General features: G+C 41.3%; 4 protein-coding genes across 4 annotated transcripts; all 4 read left to right on the forward strand.

Moving 5' to 3' along the window:
* Positions 1-230: 230 nt before the first annotated feature.
* Positions 231-4,012, forward strand: BDB00DRAFT_792584 (hexokinase-domain-containing protein; the record flags this gene model as incomplete). Its single annotated transcript, XM_053121134.1, has 9 exons — positions 231-248; positions 390-544; positions 1,056-1,197; positions 1,267-1,371; positions 1,541-1,979; positions 2,334-2,540; positions 2,638-2,793; positions 2,857-2,966; positions 3,038-4,012. The coding sequence occupies 9 exons, from the start codon at positions 231-233 to the stop codon at positions 4,010-4,012; spliced, it is 2,307 nt and encodes a 768-aa protein (XP_052973811.1).
* Positions 4,013-4,348: 336 nt separating this feature from the next.
* Positions 4,349-5,855, forward strand: BDB00DRAFT_878418 (uncharacterized protein; the record flags this gene model as incomplete). Its single annotated transcript, XM_053127730.1, has 5 exons — positions 4,349-4,781; positions 4,891-5,025; positions 5,108-5,260; positions 5,353-5,417; positions 5,499-5,855. 5 exons carry the CDS (start codon positions 4,349-4,351, stop codon positions 5,853-5,855), a joined length of 1,143 nt encoding a protein of 380 aa, XP_052973812.1.
* A 3,561-nt stretch (positions 5,856-9,416) lies between these two features.
* Positions 9,417-10,928, forward strand: BDB00DRAFT_774246 (glycoside hydrolase superfamily; the record flags this gene model as incomplete). The annotated part of the gene is made up of 6 exons (XM_053120143.1): positions 9,417-9,528; positions 9,591-9,849; positions 9,940-10,081; positions 10,171-10,370; positions 10,450-10,585; positions 10,671-10,928. The coding sequence occupies 6 exons, from the start codon at positions 9,417-9,419 to the stop codon at positions 10,926-10,928; spliced, it is 1,107 nt and encodes a 368-aa protein (XP_052973813.1).
* A 6,032-nt stretch (positions 10,929-16,960) lies between these two features.
* On the forward strand, positions 16,961-18,308 carry BDB00DRAFT_111434 (Rof/RNase P-like protein). The gene is made up of 5 exons (XM_053116098.1): positions 16,961-16,979; positions 17,195-17,247; positions 17,336-17,666; positions 17,755-17,856; positions 17,935-18,308. The coding sequence occupies exons 3-5, from the start codon at positions 17,405-17,407 to the stop codon at positions 18,075-18,077; spliced, it is 507 nt and encodes a 168-aa protein (XP_052973814.1). The 5' UTR covers positions 16,961-16,979; positions 17,195-17,247; positions 17,336-17,404; the 3' UTR covers positions 18,078-18,308.
* Positions 18,309-18,787: the final 479 nt, after the last annotated feature.

Here is an 18,787-nt window from a genome sequence, read left to right on the forward strand (position 1 = left end):
CTGTACATTAATGAAGGTCCAGGAGAGGGTTGTTCATTTATAAAGCTATTTATCTATATGGGTTTCATGGCTCATTCAGAGGATACATGCTATCGTAATCGTACATTAAGCTTGTGTTTATCTCGCATATACGATACATGTATTTGCCGTATGCACTCACAAGAAATTTATTCTTTGGTACATGGCAGCCGCATTCATCCTTGACCTTCCTTTTTTTTTGCCCTTGTTTAATGAGTATCAGTACACTGGTACGTATAGCGGTATACTTTTTCTGGGCGATATTTTGATCGCGTACTCTCTACCCATATTCTGGTGATGGAAGCAAAGAGTAATAGCCAGGCTCTTTGATGACAAAATCATTGATGATAATGTTGTCCAGGTTTTTTCAGGCAACGTCGGACGAAAGATTTGGCGCCCATCTTGCTCGCTCGATTCCTGCTGCAAAGGGAATTGACCTTAACCTTGTTATCGCCGCCGCTCTTTTCAATTTTCAGATCACCGTCATTGCTGTGGACAGTACTTTCCAACGTGCTACGCCAGGTTTGTGAGTAAAGTATATTTGAGCGTAGGGCGCGGAAACCATTAGTATGTAAACTGTCGGCCAGAAATCCGTGATAGAGATGAAAACTGATTCCTAGCTTTGTCCCAGAATTCCAGTTGTGCAAACCCACAGGCAGGGTTGTGGAGCAGATATGAGTTGGCAGCAGTAGTTTGGAAGAGCTGGCTCGGGAGCAGCACCTGTAAGGAACACCATTAAACAGTAGAGAGTGTATCCAGTGGCCTTTTTCCGTCCAATAGCATCGCTTCAATTCCATTGTCCCATTGAAAATTTTGACGCAGGAGACCAATGCGCGTCTCTTTTTTGTCTTTCCTCGTTTAAGAGAGCTTTCCTTCCACCTGAATGGCACTGGCTTTTTTGGGTGTGCATAAATCTCTGGTGTCTGAAGCACGGTCTGTGGTACGATTGAGGCATCTGTGGTTTTGAAGCGGGACAGTAAAGTTTCCCCTGTTGTTGACTTTTTGTGTATGGTCGTTTAGACGCTTGATCTGTATAGGTCACTATTAAAGACAGCGCGAACCTTTGACAACCCCAATCAACAAAAATTCCTTGCCGATACAATCCGCGAACGATTTCGATTTCATAAACACGAGAGCTCACGCCCACGAGTACTGCGATTACTTCACGAGGGTAATGAGGTAGGTGACTCGCGTAAAAATGAAGTAAAAAACTAAAGAAAAAAAGTTGGTTGACAGAAAATGCAATAGGCATTAAGAATACTGGAAGAGGCGCCCTTAAATACAGTATACATGGAACGTGTCAATGCGCTGGCGCATGCGGAGGCTGGTCCTTTAAAACACTCGGTGCAAAAGGTATATTTGCAAAAGAGAACCGATTCGCACAGTATACACTGTATGTAACTGACTATGGTCACCATTTATATATGTGTAGCTACGACGGATACCAAATGTACAGTATCATCGTTCCTTTCTCACATTTTATATGTGTAAAGTTGCTGATCATTCACTTTATATAACATAGTTGAACAAGCGTGCAGTGGCTGCCATGGATCTTCGATCACAGGAATCGAAGCGACGTAACCATGGCATTGGCGACCGCATCCATGGTACTAAAACTGTATATGAATTGGCGCGCATCCCCGAACAACTTCCTGCTTCTGGGCGACCAGGAGAGAAACCCCGCAAAGCACCCAAAATGACGAAGCGGAAGCCGTATCAAATCGTGCACACCGTTACGGCACAAGGCTTCACGTTCAAACGACTACGTGGATGGCGGCAACCTGTACAAACTGCCATGATGATTAAGGCTAGAGTGAAGAAGTTACAAGAATGGATGGACAAGGATCAATATTTGAAGTCGATGCTTGATATTCTCAAGCATGAGCAAGTGTTTTACGATGGCTTGGGAGTTAGCGACGATCAGCACGAATATGGCAAGTATTCAGTGTCAGAGAAGAAAGGTTGTGGTGCTATGCTACAGCATGAAACTGACATTGTTTCGATATGCAAATTTTTTAGCCCGACCACTCGCAGATGCACAAGACTACTACAAAACGCTTCGGCTACGAAGAGTTGCTCACTTATGGGAAACACCATCATCGTCCCTATAAAACGACTATCAAAAATTGAAAATAGGGGGGTCATCTTTATTTTGTTTTGCATGGGTTGCGACGGATGTGTCGGACCTTTTTCTCGACTTTGATGCAATGGGTCAATTTGCATGAATTCCAGCTTCCTTTTCTCCCTCCTCTTTCTTTTTTTTATCCATCACCCTTCATACGCATATACAACACGTACAACAATGGTCCGAAAAGCCCCAGAAGCTATTCCATTAAAAGGTGCCATTGGTGCCACACCTGAACAAGAGGAGCACCTTCAAAAGATCGTCAACCAATTCACCATCACACCAAAGTATCTCGAACAGATCTGCACTCACTTCATATCAGAAATGAAAAAAGGTCTCGGCGAGGAAGGCCAGACACTTGCCATGATTCCATCATACGTAGAAGGCCGCTTGACAGGTAACAAATAACGAGCATATAGATTGCATCATAGATATAAGCCGTGTTAACTTCACATATTTTTCTCGGGGTTGTGTGTTGATGTAAAACTGTATAGGCCAGGAAAAGGGTCATTTCCTTGCGCTCGACTTGGGGGGAACGAATCTTCGAGTGGTTTTGGTCACTTTAGAAGGCAATGGAAAGTACAAGACCAAGTCTTCAAAGTCACGAGTGACAGAAGAGCTCAAAACAGGCCCTATGCGGAATTTATGCGGTAAATATCATAGCATCATGTCAGAGATTAAGACTTTGATTAATTGACAAATGGCTCGTATAGACTACATTGCCGATTGCGTCGATGAATTTCTTACTGAAGAAGGATTGAGCCATGAAGAAACAGCTTTAAATTTGGGTTACACGTTTTCTTTCCCTGTTCTCCAATCCAAGGTAGGTAGTTTCTCCCTCTAAAGAATCATCCAGTGGAACAAGTACAATATTTAATGCATAAGATGCTTTAGATCAATCGTGGTATACTGAAATCATGGACCAAAGGCTTCAACTGTTCCGGTGCAGTTGGCAAAGACCCTGTCATGCTACTACAAGATGCTCTTCTCCGCAAAAACGTACCCGTCAAAGTCGCAGCGCTAGTCAACGACGCCGTTGGTACACTCCTTTCAAACGCTTACCAAAAGCCAGAAACAACTATTGGTCTCATTCTCGGCACAGGCTCCAATGGTGGCTACATTGAACAAATGAAAAACATTGGCAAATGGAAAGGCGGCAAAACAACGAGTCCCGAAATGATAATCAATATGGAGTTTGGTGCATTCGATAACGAACGCAGGGTGCTTCCAGTGACACCGTTTGACAACAAGGTAGATCGCCAGTCGATTAACCCAAACGGCCAGATTTTCGAAAAGATGGTGTCGGGCATGTATCTTGGCGAGGTGACACGCAACGTTTTGCTGGACATGGTCGATCGCGAGCTGTTGTTTGGCCCACACGACGGAAACTACGATTGCAAGTCGTGGTCCAAGGAATTATCCGGTCATTATGCTTTTGAAACTTCGCACATGTCATGTATTGAAGGAGATGGCACGTCGAATTTGTCACGAACAAGTGAGGTGCTTGATCTCAATCTGAATTTGCACGGTATCACCACAGTGGAAGGCAAGATCATCAAAAAGGTATGCGAGGTTGTCGGCACACGCGCGGCGCATTTGGCAGGAGCGGCCATCGCGGCCATCGTCCGCCATTGTGAAATCTCGCCAGAGGAAGGAACAGACGTGGGCATTGATGGATCGCTGTACGAATTCTATCCTTCGTTCGAAAGCCGGATCTATGATGCATTGGCTATTTTGTTGCCGGAGCACAAGGACGTTCGAAAAACCGTGCGGTTGAGTCTGGCCAAGGACGGGAGCGGTGTTGGTGCTGCACTAACAGCTTGTGTAGCAGCGCAGATGGAGAACCGTAAAAAGGGTACTATCGCATGATGGTACTGATGATGACGGTGCTTATAGTTTTATCTTAGAATGGTGGGCGTAAAAATAATATTACAATAAAAGATGAATGGATCGAGGCACACATCAAAGAAAACATTTTCCAGATTAGGAATTTTCGCCAGTTTATACTTGGAACGCGTTGTCGTAAAAATAGGTCCTGCTGGAAAAAGTTACCACGTACCTCGCTCATAAGCAATAATGGAAGGTGCAAAACATCCAACTACGGTCAAAAAAGCCTATATGAGATCTCCCTCCTCTCAGTACTCCCTTCGCATTTGCCTTTTCCTTTCTTCTTTTTTTTGTGCACATCCATTGTATCATACCATCATGTCCAAGGCTATATCCATACTCACGCTTATTGTTCTCGCATTGATTGCACATATTGATGCCTACGTGATTGTTAAGCCAACGCCAACAGTTGATCCAGATATCATAAATGCGATGGCTGTCTTACCTACCGCCGCTCCTCTCATCAGAAAACGGATCGTTAAACGCACAAATGTTCAAGAAACACTTAGCCTCTATCAAGACTGGGCAAAAGACTGTAATTCTGAGAATGACGAAGATATCGATGATACCGAAGTGAACGAGAACATTCGAAAGCTGTGGCAAACTGTTACCGTATACTGCGGTAACAACCATGTCAAGACAGTTACTAAAACACGCACCGCAACGGCTACAGCGACAGAAACAGTTTCATCCGATGACGAAGACGACGAAGTAGCATGTGACGATCAATGCTGGAGCGATTACCTATGGCGTAAGTCGCGATTATCGTGGTTTTTTTCCTCCCTGCATGATTGATATACAATAAGGAACCCTACCTTTATCTTCATTTTCGCTAACTACCTTAAAATTATCACTGATAGACACTTATGGTTACGGAATAACTGTTGCTCAGGGGTTCACTGGCATCACCTGTATTATCATTGGCTTGTACTTCATGATTTTTGGCTACCGCTATTTCCGTCCAACACTCGGTTTGGTTGGTTTTGTCTTTTTCGGTGAGTATGAAAACATTTCTCTTTAATAGCATTAACTCAGTACTTACATGATGATCAACTCTTTCTCTTTGTATCACAACAGCTCTCATGACCTGGGTCGGCCTGGTCAATAACGAACCCTTTGAAGGATACCCACATACTGAAATTGTCTACATATGTGTCAGCATCGGCCTTGGCCTATTAGGCGGCATCTTATACATGTTTTTCTTTCCGCTCGGACTATACTTTGTTGGTGGTAAGTAGAGTCGTCTTTATCCCTTTGTTCTTTATCAATAACACCAGTGCATTATATTTGCCTAAATCTCACGCGATAATAATAAACTATAGCTCTCGCCGGTTTGTTCTTTGCTGTTTATATCATGTCCTGGCAAGAAAGCCTGGTCATCCAGATTGTAGGTTTCTTTTGTATATTTTGTAAAAAAGATAGCACATTATGTTTATACGCGACTCACCTGTTTATGTGAACTTTGCAGCAAGTGGCACGAATCTGCTTCATTATAGGCATGGGTGTCCTCTTTATTATCCTGGTAGTATTAGTAGAGAGCTTTACCATCGTCTTCTCAACAGCGTTCACTGGTGCCTATCTATTCATTCTGGGTCTAGACTTTTTCGCCCACACTGGATTTATCAATGCATTACTCCTCATTTTCGACGGAAATCCCAACCATTACATTGCATATATCATGAATACACCAGTAATAGTGATGCTAGCGTTCGTGATTGTGCTCACTCTGCTCTCGGCTGGATGGCAATATTACTGGAGTATATACAAGGAAAACCGCCTGTTTGGCGTCAACGTGGTTAAAGAAAAACCACCGGCTGAAAAGTAGTAAACCTCTTCCATTCTTGATTTCTATCTTTCCTGCCATTCATTTCTTCATATATACATATCAATATACCACTTTTATTGCTGTATTTCTTATTATATATCTTCTTAAAACTACACACTTACACATATTGCATTTTATATCATGTCGCTCACTTTTATAAAGCTAAAAAAAATCATATATCTTCTTGCTATTAAACGAAATACAGGGAGGTAGTATATAGAAAGTCTCCTACTAAGTTTCACACACTTCGATCACGAATAAGTGTCCTACACATCGTATGTTAGCAAGTCCAGAAAAAAGATTTGAAGTATGTTTCTATCTTTGTTGTTCGTATATTTCTGCCCCGGTGTATGAGAGCTATAACCTGTGCCAACTATACAACGTAGATAGTTGCCGATTAAAAGGACTATTATCGACAAAACAAAGATTTAAACAGGTGTTCTGCTAAAATCTTACAGTGGCTCCCCGATTAATTTCAACCTCAAAGGGGGTCTATAAAGTGTTGAAACTACTGAGGGTTGACACAAAACAAGGTGATTCAGTGTTCTATGCTTAAAGGGTGTATAGAAAAAAGTTGAATTAACTGAGGGTTATCTTATTGAGAGTGAAATTAAACGGGGAACCACTGTACATACATTAAATGCAGTGCTGTATAATGCAATTGAAGGGATTCATTTTATTTACGTGTGCCCCGAGTTAACACGCCACCAAAAGCCAAGACTATTCAGCGACAGGGGGATACATATGCATATCTAATGATTACCTCATCTATTCATGTCGCCTTTCGTGGATGTGTTAGCCGTATCATTGCTCAAAACCATAGACACATTGCGCTACTGACAGTTCGTGTTTGAATTGAGTTAGATGTTAATCAGAATGTCGTATCTTAGTGATGTTAACGTGTTATCGAATCCAGAATATTAGAAGAAAGCAATGGGGTAATTTTATTCGAATTAGCAACCATAGTGTCACGTTATAGTGGCACGAGATGTGTTTTGGTTGTGAGACAAAGTAGGGATGTCGTTGTAGAATACGGGTACATTTGTATCGATGACGGCGAGTGCCGAGCACTGCTAAGACCGAATTAGCACTGCTTTAATTCTTTGAAATCATTCCCATAACGATGCACCTGTGAGAAATCAGAAGAATCTTTGCGCTTGCTTCACAGAATGAGGATTTAGCACAACTGGTACGGCTTACGTTATACTCATATGTACGTAATCGATTGACATTTTTACTATACTAAATTGTCTAACGGAATTTCACATGCAAAACACTTTCATAAGAATGCCCACATACAAGAAGGTAAAATACCACAGCAAAAAATCATTAGCCAACTTTCAAGCAGACGTAGCGAAGAGAGTATACATACAGCGGTAAGAAAGCATTATTGGAAGTCACTCAGAAAACACGTTTGAAATAATGAGTAATTATTTATCCTCTATAATAACTGTCTCAAGCAAGAAGTTAACACGAAAGTAGTATGATATATTGTATGTTTTAAAAAACAATACTGTGTTTCTTTGCCAGAAAACATATCATTACGTTACTCCGGAAATGGATCTGTATATGAGAATCGATCAATACCGATGAGGAAGAAGATTACATGACAACAAGTATTAATGTCACACATTGAACATAAACGTTTACTCAATTATTTAATTATCCTCATTAAGGAGAAAGCATATTGTGCTACTACTAGAAGCATACTTTTAGTACTAAAGAAACAGAGGATAGTAAAATCCCTTGCCTTTGCTGATAGGGGCTAAAAGGGCTCGGGCGGTGGTTGTACAGAGAACATGTCGCTCATACTAAAAAGAAGGAGTGTCATTTTAGGTGATAGAAAAATCGTGGGGAAATACCTATGAAAATACGATCACTGTGTCGTCTATGATAACATTCATAAATATCATGATTTTCATTTAATTACAAAAGAGATCACCGCAAGTGGCGAAAGTATGATTTAAAACTCGCTGATAATTTTACATGCCATCTTTTACATACATGACAGTGTTATTGCTCTTTTTGAAGGTTTCATGTTACCCAGTGCTAATAAGATTAGCTAGTACATTTAATATGTAAATGCTGTTGTTGTGACCATTTAGAAATGACGTGTTACCAAAACGCGCGTGTCTCACCGGAAAGTTACGTAATATACAGCTTCACTAATTGCGCAAAGATGACTACAATAACACTGCATAGCTAGACAACAGTAAGGAAGTCACTGCCGGAGAACATTTCAATAACCTAGTAATGCCATCCATGGATTGTTAAACAAATTGTGCCCTTATATTCAGTAAGAATTATCGTGTATATATGTGTAACCTTTAAGACTTAACATCATGCTACTACACGTCAACCTACACTATACACTTTCAGAACGTTTAAATTCTTCATCATAATAAAGTAACTCTGCATACTATTCTAGCTATCAGATTACAATTCAATGTGACTTATAGTGATTCAAAAAATGTATAAAGGTACAAATAAAAAGATGATATAACTAGAGTATACGCGAGCTCTTAAGCTTTACTAAATATGCTCAAGGCTATTTTAACCATTAACTGTCGATGTCTTGGCTCTGATAGTGTACAGATGACAAGAGACCCGAAGCTTTCCATCTGTACTACGTTTATCCATCCTTTCGCAATTCCAGCTGCTCGGTTACACATAATCAATAGAAACGTATGAATAAGACAACCCGCAGGAAGTAACTGCTGTAGGCCACCTTAACTGTTTTTGTTCCTGGAACTTTGCTCTATTGTATACACTGGCGATGTTAATGTAACAATACCAGAGTATCTCTGAATGCGTGTTTCCAATTTGCTCACATAATCAAGATATCAGGAACAAGACAATGTCGTCACTCGCTCACTCTTTGTATGATATATGAAGGGCTGTATTTTAGTAATCAACTTGTAAGCATTTGTGCTTGAGAATATTTGTGGAACAGTAAAAAAATACATTATATCAAACATATGAATACATAAGGCAGAGACCTTCAGTACATACTACACCGCACACGCAGCATTTCATACCGACAATTTCGATTTCGCAATAAAATAAAAATTCCTCGGTTTTAAGTACATATTTTGCAAGTAAGATTTTAGCGAACCTTGTATTCACTTCGGATATCATGGTCTAGCATATAATTATTAAGATAGAAGCATTTCTATTTAATTATGAAGACATGATGTAAAACATTTTGCCGTTCAGCTAACCGTTTGAAGAAAACATTGTGTGTGTGTGTACTTTCCAATTCAGCGTCGACGATTATGCTGTCCTATGTGAAATTATATGAGACACGATCACTTAGGTAATCAATACGGTGAAGAATTTCGATGGTTCCACATAAGTGATCAATTCTCAATTGTCTTTGAATACGTGCAATATCATTTGCCTTCAATTTTAATCAATTCAGATGATGGGAAAAGCAAAACAAAATATAAATACAGATCGATTTGAAAACCCAAGTGAAGCCCTTCTTCATCACAATACACCTTCTCAATTAGCAGTTATTTCTCCCTGGTTAAAACAAAAATGGTCAAGTTCCTCTCTATCATGGCTTCTGCCCTTTTGGCAGCCCCTTCGCTCGTTTCCGCTTTTGTTGGTACTAGTGGTGCTACATTCACTAATGACGGAGCATCCTTCTATTTTGCCGGTACCAATGCGTGTAAGTATTCCTTGTAGTTGTTCACAAAACATTGTGTGCTGCCGTTCTTATTATGAATCCAGATTACTTGATGACACAAACTCAAGAGAATGTCCAATCAATCCTGTCGGAGTCCGCTGGTTTGAACTTGCCTGTAATCCGTACCTGGTTGTTCAACTCGGGCAACACCGATGTTTTTTTCCAGAGCTGCAATTCGGGGGCCATGGAAATTAACGATGATGCCGAAACGGGCTTAGGACGTATCGATTATGTTATCCAGCAAGCTGCCGAAAACAATGTCAAGCTGATATTTGCACTTACCAACAACTGGCCTGATTTTGGGTAAGCAGCCATTTAACGTATGATTTGAATGATCCTTCCTTTTTTTTCCCATCCCTTTATATATTAATCTTTGTGGCCTACGTTTGATAGCGGTATGGATGACTATGTCCAATGCCTCGGTGGCAGCAACCACGACGAATTCTACACCAATGCCGATGTTGTGAACTCGTTCAAAGAATACATAACTCATGTGTTGGAGCGCACAAACGAGTTGACTGGCGTAAAGTATAAGGTAAATATATTGGCGTTCTCTACTGCTGCCATAAAATAGTTTACTAGCTGTATGCTAATTCTAAATCTCGACCGGTATAATGGTGATAGGATGATCCTACTATTTTCGGCTGGGAACTCGCTAACGAACCTAGATGCGGTGGTAGCGGCCTTCCTACTTCGGATAGTTGCGGCCCTGATATTACTACTGCATGGGTCGACGAGATCTCCTCGCACATCAAGTCTATTGACAGCAACCATTTGGTCGGTATTGGTGATGAAGGCTTCTTTAATAGAGCTGGTGAATCAGAGTAAGTCTTATTACTTCCTACAAAAAGTAGAAAGGGAGTCGATGACAAACATCAAATAACTTGGTTCATTTGTCTTAAGATACGAGTACAACGGAGGCACTGGCATGGACTTCGATGCCACAATTGCTCTTTCCTCGATTGATTTTGGAACATTTCATATGTACCCTGAACATTGGACAAAGGACAACGAGGAATGGCCCATTAAGTGGATTAATGTAAGCAGTTATAGCTTTTATAGAATTGGCTTCTTTGCGTTGTACGTTTTTCCTTATACTTATATGCAATCTTCTACGATTATAGGATCACGCTGCTTCGCAAGAATCCGCAGGCAAGCCAGTTATTCTTGAAGAATACGGACTTGCTGAAAAGAGCCTTCGTACCACTCTGTACCCGGCTTGGCATGCGGCTATTGAAGAGCAGAACGTCGCCGCTGATGCCTTCTGGCAAATTTCGGTGCCCTGCAACGAGAATTTGGACGATTTTGCTATTTGCCCTAGCGATGAGAATATTGATACCCTCGTTGCTACTCACGCATCTAATATGTTGGCCAAGAACTAAAAGAAAGCATGTGCTCTGGTAGCCAAGCTGAAGTTATAACTTATAACTAATCTACACTATACTCCTGATCAGATTGTAGTATTTCGATATGGATAGCCCCTCCCCATTTTTCTTATTTTAAATTCTACATATAAAATACTTTATAAATCTTTTTGCTGCACCTATAAACGGAAAGTAACATGTTTACTAGTTTCTGATTTTATGCTACCGTGTTTAAGAAAACTGTCAGAAATCATTGATGAGACCGTATAGCTGAAGTTCGAAACTTTTCAAATTAAACATCACAAACTACGTGTAGTAAAATATCTTTATGTAGTCAATAGATGTTTACCAAAGTATTGTATACTGACTAATTGTCTATACGTCATTCATGTTCATACGGCTTGCTATTCATATTCTTTACATCAACTGACAAAGGAAGCTTCACAAACATCAACACCATCATTGTATCGGATGTAGACATTGAAAAGTGTAAATCAGTACGACGACGTACAAACAACTTTCGCTACACATGGTAGCTGCTCGTTCGACAGGTCAGCCATTCTCGATCTTCAAATACTGTATGTAGCCTTGACGTTCAAGTGCCTGAGCGACTAAGCCTTGGTAAAAACCGCTCGTCATCCGGACACGCGATTGTCGAACGTTTCTGTTGTTGATTAAAGCTCGCCGTCTGACTATCAGCGTATAATGCCAAGTATAAAAAAATGGTTACCCTTTAAAGCAATGATGTTTCAATTTTGTTTATTCATACAAATTCTGCTGCATATTAGTTCGGCTGCAGCTCACCTTAAAAAGTAGAGCTTCGTAGACCACGTGTTACTTGTTCGCACAAAAGGGACATTTATAAGAGATGGAATAGTATTAGCAGCAAGTTTTTGTCTCAATCATTGTAGTAACAAACGTTTAAAAAACCATGCAAGCGCCTTTTGTTACGGTCAAGGATGTAGCTAGCCATGTAGACTGTCGTAGTAGAGACACAAATAATATGCCTAACATCATCATTGTTTATTTTGAAAACTCTACACATGCACAAGTACAGTCAAATGGGAACTTCTCTTCTCTTATCCTGGTGCTGCCTGTTAGTTTACTTCTCTATTTCCGGTGGAGAGCCCCTTTACCATCATGCCGCGCATCCCAATCCAAGCTTAAGCTGCACAACGCTTCTTTTTTTTACGGCGAACATTTCTGCATTCGCAGCTGTTCTATGAAAGTCGCTTGTTTCCCACAAACAATTGACAAGGTTTAATCTGAAAGGTTCGTTTTTCATTACATATACATAGTTCATTGTGTCTCCGGTACATAGGACTGCATCGCAGGCAGTACAGCTTTTCAAGTATGTATGTGTCACAAGCTTACAGGGGTGCATGGTAAAGCATCTGGTGAAACGCTGTGACGTGAGCAATCGAGGGCTGCTCCTGGTTGCATACTTGTATAAAGTGTCAAAATGTTGCTGATCACTTCTGGTCGGAGACTGCAGCTGGGGTTGCCCCCGTTGGTCGACTACATCCCTTTTTTCCTCAATGGTGAGGCTCCCGCCATTTCGTTTTCCAAGCATAACACCTAGACCCAGGGATTGAGATGCGCAAGTCGTTTATCTTATATATTTCAGTAAAGCAACTTTGGACGACTTTATTAATTGTTACGCTTCCCTACATAAATATGATATACGCAAAGCGTGGGAGGATTAAAAAAAGAAGAACATTTGTTACCAAGTTACAGAGGTCCCTTATTGTTTTCTCCTCTGATAAATTCAATCCCTCTCTTTTCTACAATGTTCAGTCGTCTAAACCCAGATATGGTACGGCATAATTTCAATACATCTCTTATTTTACTTTTAATCCTTGTGGAGGGGGGCTGAACGCTATCGAGGTATTATCTTACAAAGAAAATATACAGTATGCGCTTTATAATCACCGTCTATCAATCGTTTCATTATATACAGGAAAACGCCAGCGAGGATATCATGCACATCCACTGCAACAAACAAATACACTCGGCTACTTATTTCATACCCAAGTTACTCAAATTACAAGGCAAAATAACCAATGTTGGCAATGAAGGCGCCATCATGCATTAAATTATATTTGCTTGTACTTGTTTGATTGATAGTTTAACTAATACTGTACAATGTAACTTATATAGTGTGGAATAAATATTTAATCTGACCTTTTAAAAATTGTGGTAAAAATTGCGAAAAAAGCATCATTCTATGCCGAAACTAATTGCAGGTGTACAGACCACTCTATTATGTACGTGATTACTAAACCAACAACGAGGAAAAATAAAGATTTTCATAGAAGCTACTTACATTGAAGGAACCTTGTCCTTTCAAATAAATTATAAACAAATTGCAGATACTTTACAGATCTCATTCAGTGATCTTCCGTTATTGCATGTTTCTAGAGTATATCCTCTTCTAAAAAATATCGATCATTTAATCTTTTATTGGTTGGAGACGTTGCTCCATAGACGAGAAGTGATCGGAAATGATCGTTCATTACCGGCAAGCATATTCTTTCTACGTACCTAGTCGCCTTCCAGATGCTGCCAAAATTTATTTTTTGCTGGCCATCATAAGCAAATAATGAGGGTGAATACAAGCTGAAAGAATTTCTTTGCTTATAAGTCTCGTCGCTAGTCGGCGAGCCTCTTTTTCGTATCCCCCTGGTTTTTCCAAGTTGGTTTTGACGCAGGGAGTTACTGTAAGACTTGATTGTTTGGTTTGCTTTCTGTGCATGACACGTAATGGCCACGCCTTTGTGCAAATATTTACATAAGGATATGATGCATACGATGCTATGTAGCTTCCACAAGCTGCTTGGTGACACCATCACGAGGGCATCCTTATAAGTCAGTTTGATCTTTCGTATGCTACTGTGTTGGGCTCGTTTGTCGGTAATAAATGAGCTACATGGCTTTATGTAGTTTATGCAAAGAACAACTTATACAGATGAATATTTACATTGATGAAGTTTTTTTTGTTGCTTAAGTTAATATGAAAGACTAAATGATGTGCCGTTTGGAACATGTTCGATGAACTAATTTAATATTGTAGGATAGTATTAAGGCCACTGACAAGCAAAGAAACTGGTATTTTATACCGAGCTCACAAGTGCTTCTGGCAGGTTTTTTGCTATACTGCATGTTAGGAGGTCGAAGGACGCACAAAAACGGGTGATTTTGTCCAGTGGATTGCTACACAAGAAGAATTGCCTGTGCAACCTTGAATGTCATTAAACTTCGTTCCTGTTGTATGTAATACAAAGTATACACATTAATATATGCACATGTCAATGAATGTTGCAAAACGCTATGGTGGGAGTCAGCTTGAAGGGAGTTTTTTTGCAAAAATTATTTCAAATTCAAATACCGCTAGGGTAGTACAAAAAATTTATTCAGGAAAATCAGAGAAGTCAAGGGTTGGAGGTAAGGTGCGATGGCTTTTGTATTTTTTGGCAGCCCACTCAGCATGCTTAAAATCGAGATCCCTGCTGTAAATTTCAATGAATCTCCAGGCACGCTTTTCATAATGAATTATGTGTTGTATAATGATTCGTTGAGGAAGCTGGTGGACGCGTTCTTGAAGGGATTTGAAGGAATAATCACATTCTTGTCTAGTAATTCTCTTCATCTCTGCCCACACTCTTTCGATCCAGTTACACTCACAATGAAACTTTGGATATTTCTCAAAGATCATGTGGTGTTTGAAGCAGATCTCCTCCAAAAGGGACTTTTGTGCTTGGAAGTCTGGTTGACTTGACATAAGGTGCACTGCACAGCAATTACCAGAGTTTTCGCGTTGACAATAGCGAATCAAACCTTCAGCTGGCCAAAACCCTCTCTCCTTGATAACAGCGCTTAGCCCACGGGGAACACCAGCATCATCAACCATACGCTGAACGACCCATTGACCATCAGGTCCGATATAGCCACCGTTACGGGAAACGATTTGCTTTCCTGCTGGACCCATATTCATTCTATAGGCATTGAGAGCATCATCCGGCATCGCAGAGTGATTAGAGCTTTGGTCAAAGCAGAAGACGCCAATGCAGTCACCGTGAAGCACTTTGAATTTCTCGATGGCTGATTCAAGCTGCTTCGCCATATGCTCTTTTTTCCAGTACCCGTCTTTTTGGGCACCAGGAATAATTGTTTCGCAACAAAATAAGCCGTGGCACGAGCATCCAAACGCGCTGAGCATTATTGCTCGACCTTGACCTTTCTTACGAATGATGCTTTCGTCTGTTGCAAGATACAAATTGCGTTTGCTGTCGTTCGAGTAGAAGTACGTCTCGTCGTGAGTAACAAGGACTTTTCTGCGGTCCTATATAATTCATAACAAAGCATTCGTTGTAAGAGCATTTATAGATTGTTTCCCTATCAAATGTACCCAAATTTGCATCGCCAGTGCCTCTGGCTCGTCGTCATTATCGTAGGAAAGCATGAGCTTACGATGCTCAAGCATTCTTTTCGACCACTCCTTCCGATATTCAACAACGTCTTGACGTTCGTGACCGTCAATGTAAACGCCTTGTGCTTGACTATCACGCAGCATAAATCCCCATTTCTTCAGGTACCGTCTGACAGTGGATTCTGAAATCATGGTTTCAAGGCGGTGCTCAGGGTTGCATTCGTCAACAACAAGCTTTTCTTGAATGAACTCCTGGAGTCCGCGGACCGTTCTCTCCTCAGGCTTGAGAGAGCGAATGAACTCTAAGCACCTCGATTTAAGGTGCTCATCAGTAAGCATACATGCTGTCTTAATGTATGCACCTCGTTTCGACGGAACAAGCGACTTATTGACGAGGTACTCGTTGGCCCATTCGCGAATTCGTTGAGCAAAGCGTTTACCGCGTTTCCAAGTTCCTTCACTCAGTTGCAAAGACGCATCAACCTTGCCAGTGCCATTTAACACCTTCGTGAAGAAGTCGTACAGAGTGCCAAGACGGGCTCTTTGCAGCTGGTCGACGTCAGGCGTTTTCTTGTATGGATCGGCGTACTTTTGTAAGGCTAAAGCAGCCTCCTCCATGGTAAAGCGCTCTTGCTGCTTTTTCGCTTCCTTAGCTCTTTTCAATTCGATTTTCTGAAATCCAAAAGCTTCTTCGATGCGCTGAGAGCCTGCTGCCTTTTCTCGCTCCTTTCGTTCTTTACTCGCAATAGTACGTGGATCATTCTTATGATAGAGGGTGCCACGCCCTTTTTTATCAGCACCTTCGCTCCAGACAAGGAAACCACTGGATACCTGATTGGTGACTCTGACGAGTTCTTCTTCGGTGAAGTCAGAATAGTCTTCACCAATGATTTCTTCGTCGCTGATATCTTCATCGCTGACGTGGGCTACTTCGTCAGAGGCAGGCGCAGGCTGCTCCTCACGCGTTTCAACGCGTTCTTCTGTTTCGCGCTGTAACTTCGCTTTTTTGCCGTTGTAGTAGTTGGCTTTTCCCTTGAGGGATCTTTTGCTTGGTTTAGGCATGTTGAATTGCAATGGAGTTGTGATGGGAAGTAATGGTTCGATAGTAAATGGAAGAAGTGCTAATTGCGTTAGTTCAAAGCGAAATGGTGTAGACTTTGAACGCAAAAAACGATTGTATCCCAGCCAAATAGGGCCAAATACGGAAACTTTGAGGTGTTATTGCGCAGCGACAAATGGCTCAATCAAAATAAAATTTAGCACACCGTGTTCCTCTCATCGAAAGCTGTCGATTGCGCTATATTTCGTGGCATTTGCAGGTGATGGGAAATTTCTATAAAGGTTGAAAATTGGGTCTCAGAAACTCCCTTCAAGCTGACTCCCACCATATACTAAAACAATATTGTATCTTTTTTTAATTCAGAACTGTTTTTGGTAAGGAGATTGATGTGAGCCGGGCTATTATTCATTTCCAGTTGTGCTACATTAAATACTTCGTTTTAGCAATGCAATACACGTCCTTACACACGGGAAGGATGACAGCGCCCATATATGTAAATTTTATTCGGCTCGATAAATGCTCATATGACATTGTATTTTTTGGAGATATGCTAATGCCCGGCTTGCTGGAAGGGTTGATGGTACGTGCGTGCAGTAAGTAAAGGTATTAAGAATGAGGAAGTTAGCATAACATTCGGCGGAAAAATTAAAGCATTTTGTGGTCCGATATAGGTTTACACTTTTTTTTTTTTTTTTTTCGCGAAACACAAAAAACACACTAACACAATGGAACAGCGTAAGGATTCCGTGATCTCTCAGGTAGATCTCACATAGTTAACCGTGCTATTCAATGCAGGAGAGAATCTATATTTGCCCTTAAGCGGAAAGAAGAAATCGACAGATGATCAGGTAAAAGTGTTTCTATGTGAGCAATCTTGTGTGGCTGCTGAATTAAGGCATGACCAACAGTTTGATCAACCTCTGTTATCCGACTTAGGGTGTAACGAGAGGCCTTGTTCAAGATTATCTCCACAGCAATGCATCGACCGACAAAGTGATAAACGAAATGAAGGTTGTGCATCTCGATGCCACGGAAACGATACCGAAACACGATCCTGCAAAGAAGCGAGGCAAGCGGCTTACTGCATCAGAAAAGCGCGCGATGCGGATATACGACATACCGAAAAAGGGGGTCAAGTACGCGCACTTTGAGCCGCTGCACAATTTATGGCAAGGGTATATGAAGGAGCTCTATGGCCAGGGTCAGAATCCATCGCAGTTTGCACAGAAGTTGCTGAAGGCGGACTTCCATGGCGCCATTATTAAAGGTGCTTGCTCTACATGGAAACGACAGATTGCAACTTATATATAATTCGATGGTTACTGACATGCTTGTTGGGGGGTGGGTTTCCATAGTGACGAAGAGCAACAACCCGCTGCTGGTGGGCTCTGCAGGCATTGTTGTTCAAGAAACACAAAACCTGTTCAAGATAATAACACAGGAGGATCGCCTCAAATGTGAGGATCCTTTCGATCTTGGTTCAGAAGGGTGCTGATGATATGGATTGCTGCTAATATAAGAAACATGTATATTAGCTATACCGAAGGGCAAGACTGTGTTCCAAGTGGAGTTGGATGCGTGTGCATGTACATTGACGTTGTATGGACAGCAGCTGCTGACCCGGTCCGCCGAACGAGCAGCGAAGAAGTTCAAAGCTAAACCGACGATTGATCTATAGGAAATATTGCTGAAGAAGAAGCAAGAAGGGGATTCTAGCCCTTGTGCATCCTCTCGAAAGGCGCTTGCAAAACATGATGACCAATGTTGTCGGGGGATGGATGGGTTGGTTGGGTGCATGCAGTAAATCATTGAGGGAATTTCTGGATGTGCGCTGCAGAGCATGCGCCCTGCCTGCCTATTTTGTATCGGCGGGTTTGATTTCCGTAGCACGGACGCTTTCCTAGCAGTTTCACAAACATGGATTAAAGCCTATTCTAAGCTCTAACCTCCAAATACATAATAGCAACTTTTTTTTCCCTCTTCTTCAATAACTCTTGTTCGTACTCCCTTCCTTTCCTTTCCTTTTTCCCCCTCTTCTTCTTCTTTTATCATCCTTGCTTTTATCGCCATACCCTCACGCTCGTTCCTTTCCTTTCATCTATTCGACCAACGACCTCCGCAATAAAGTGCCAACTCAGTCATGGCTTCAGTGAACGATCAGCAACCTCCTGTTTGCATTGGCTGTAGAAACTTCATCGAGGAAGGATCCGTGATTGCATTTGGAGATGCCCTTTTTCATTTGGACTGGTAGGGGTGGTGTTTTGGCTCTTTTGTTTATTATTTACTATAGCCGCGTCTTTGCCACATCAAGGATTGCTTACAGGAGCGCCGGCGATCAATCTTATTTATTAGCTTTAACTGTGCAAAGTGCGCGCTCCCTGTCGACTG

The sequence above is a fragment of the Zychaea mexicana genome (genome assembly GCF_025766255.1).
Source record: "Zychaea mexicana strain RSA 1403 chromosome Unknown BDB00scaffold_135, whole genome shotgun sequence".
Classification (NCBI taxonomy): domain Eukaryota; kingdom Fungi; phylum Mucoromycota; class Mucoromycetes; order Mucorales; family Lichtheimiaceae; genus Zychaea; species Zychaea mexicana.

Coding starts and splice junctions, on each gene's coding strand:
- BDB00DRAFT_111434 (XM_053116098.1), top strand. CDS start 17,405: ATGAAGGTTGTGCATCTCGATGCCACGGAAACGATACCGAAACACGAT. Junction 17,667..17,754: donor CCATGGCGCCATTATTAAAG/GTGCTTGCTCTA, acceptor GGGTTTCCATAG/TGACGAAGAGCAACAACCCG. Junction 17,857..17,934: donor ACAGGAGGATCGCCTCAAAT/GTGAGGATCCTT, acceptor CATGTATATTAG/CTATACCGAAGGGCAAGACT.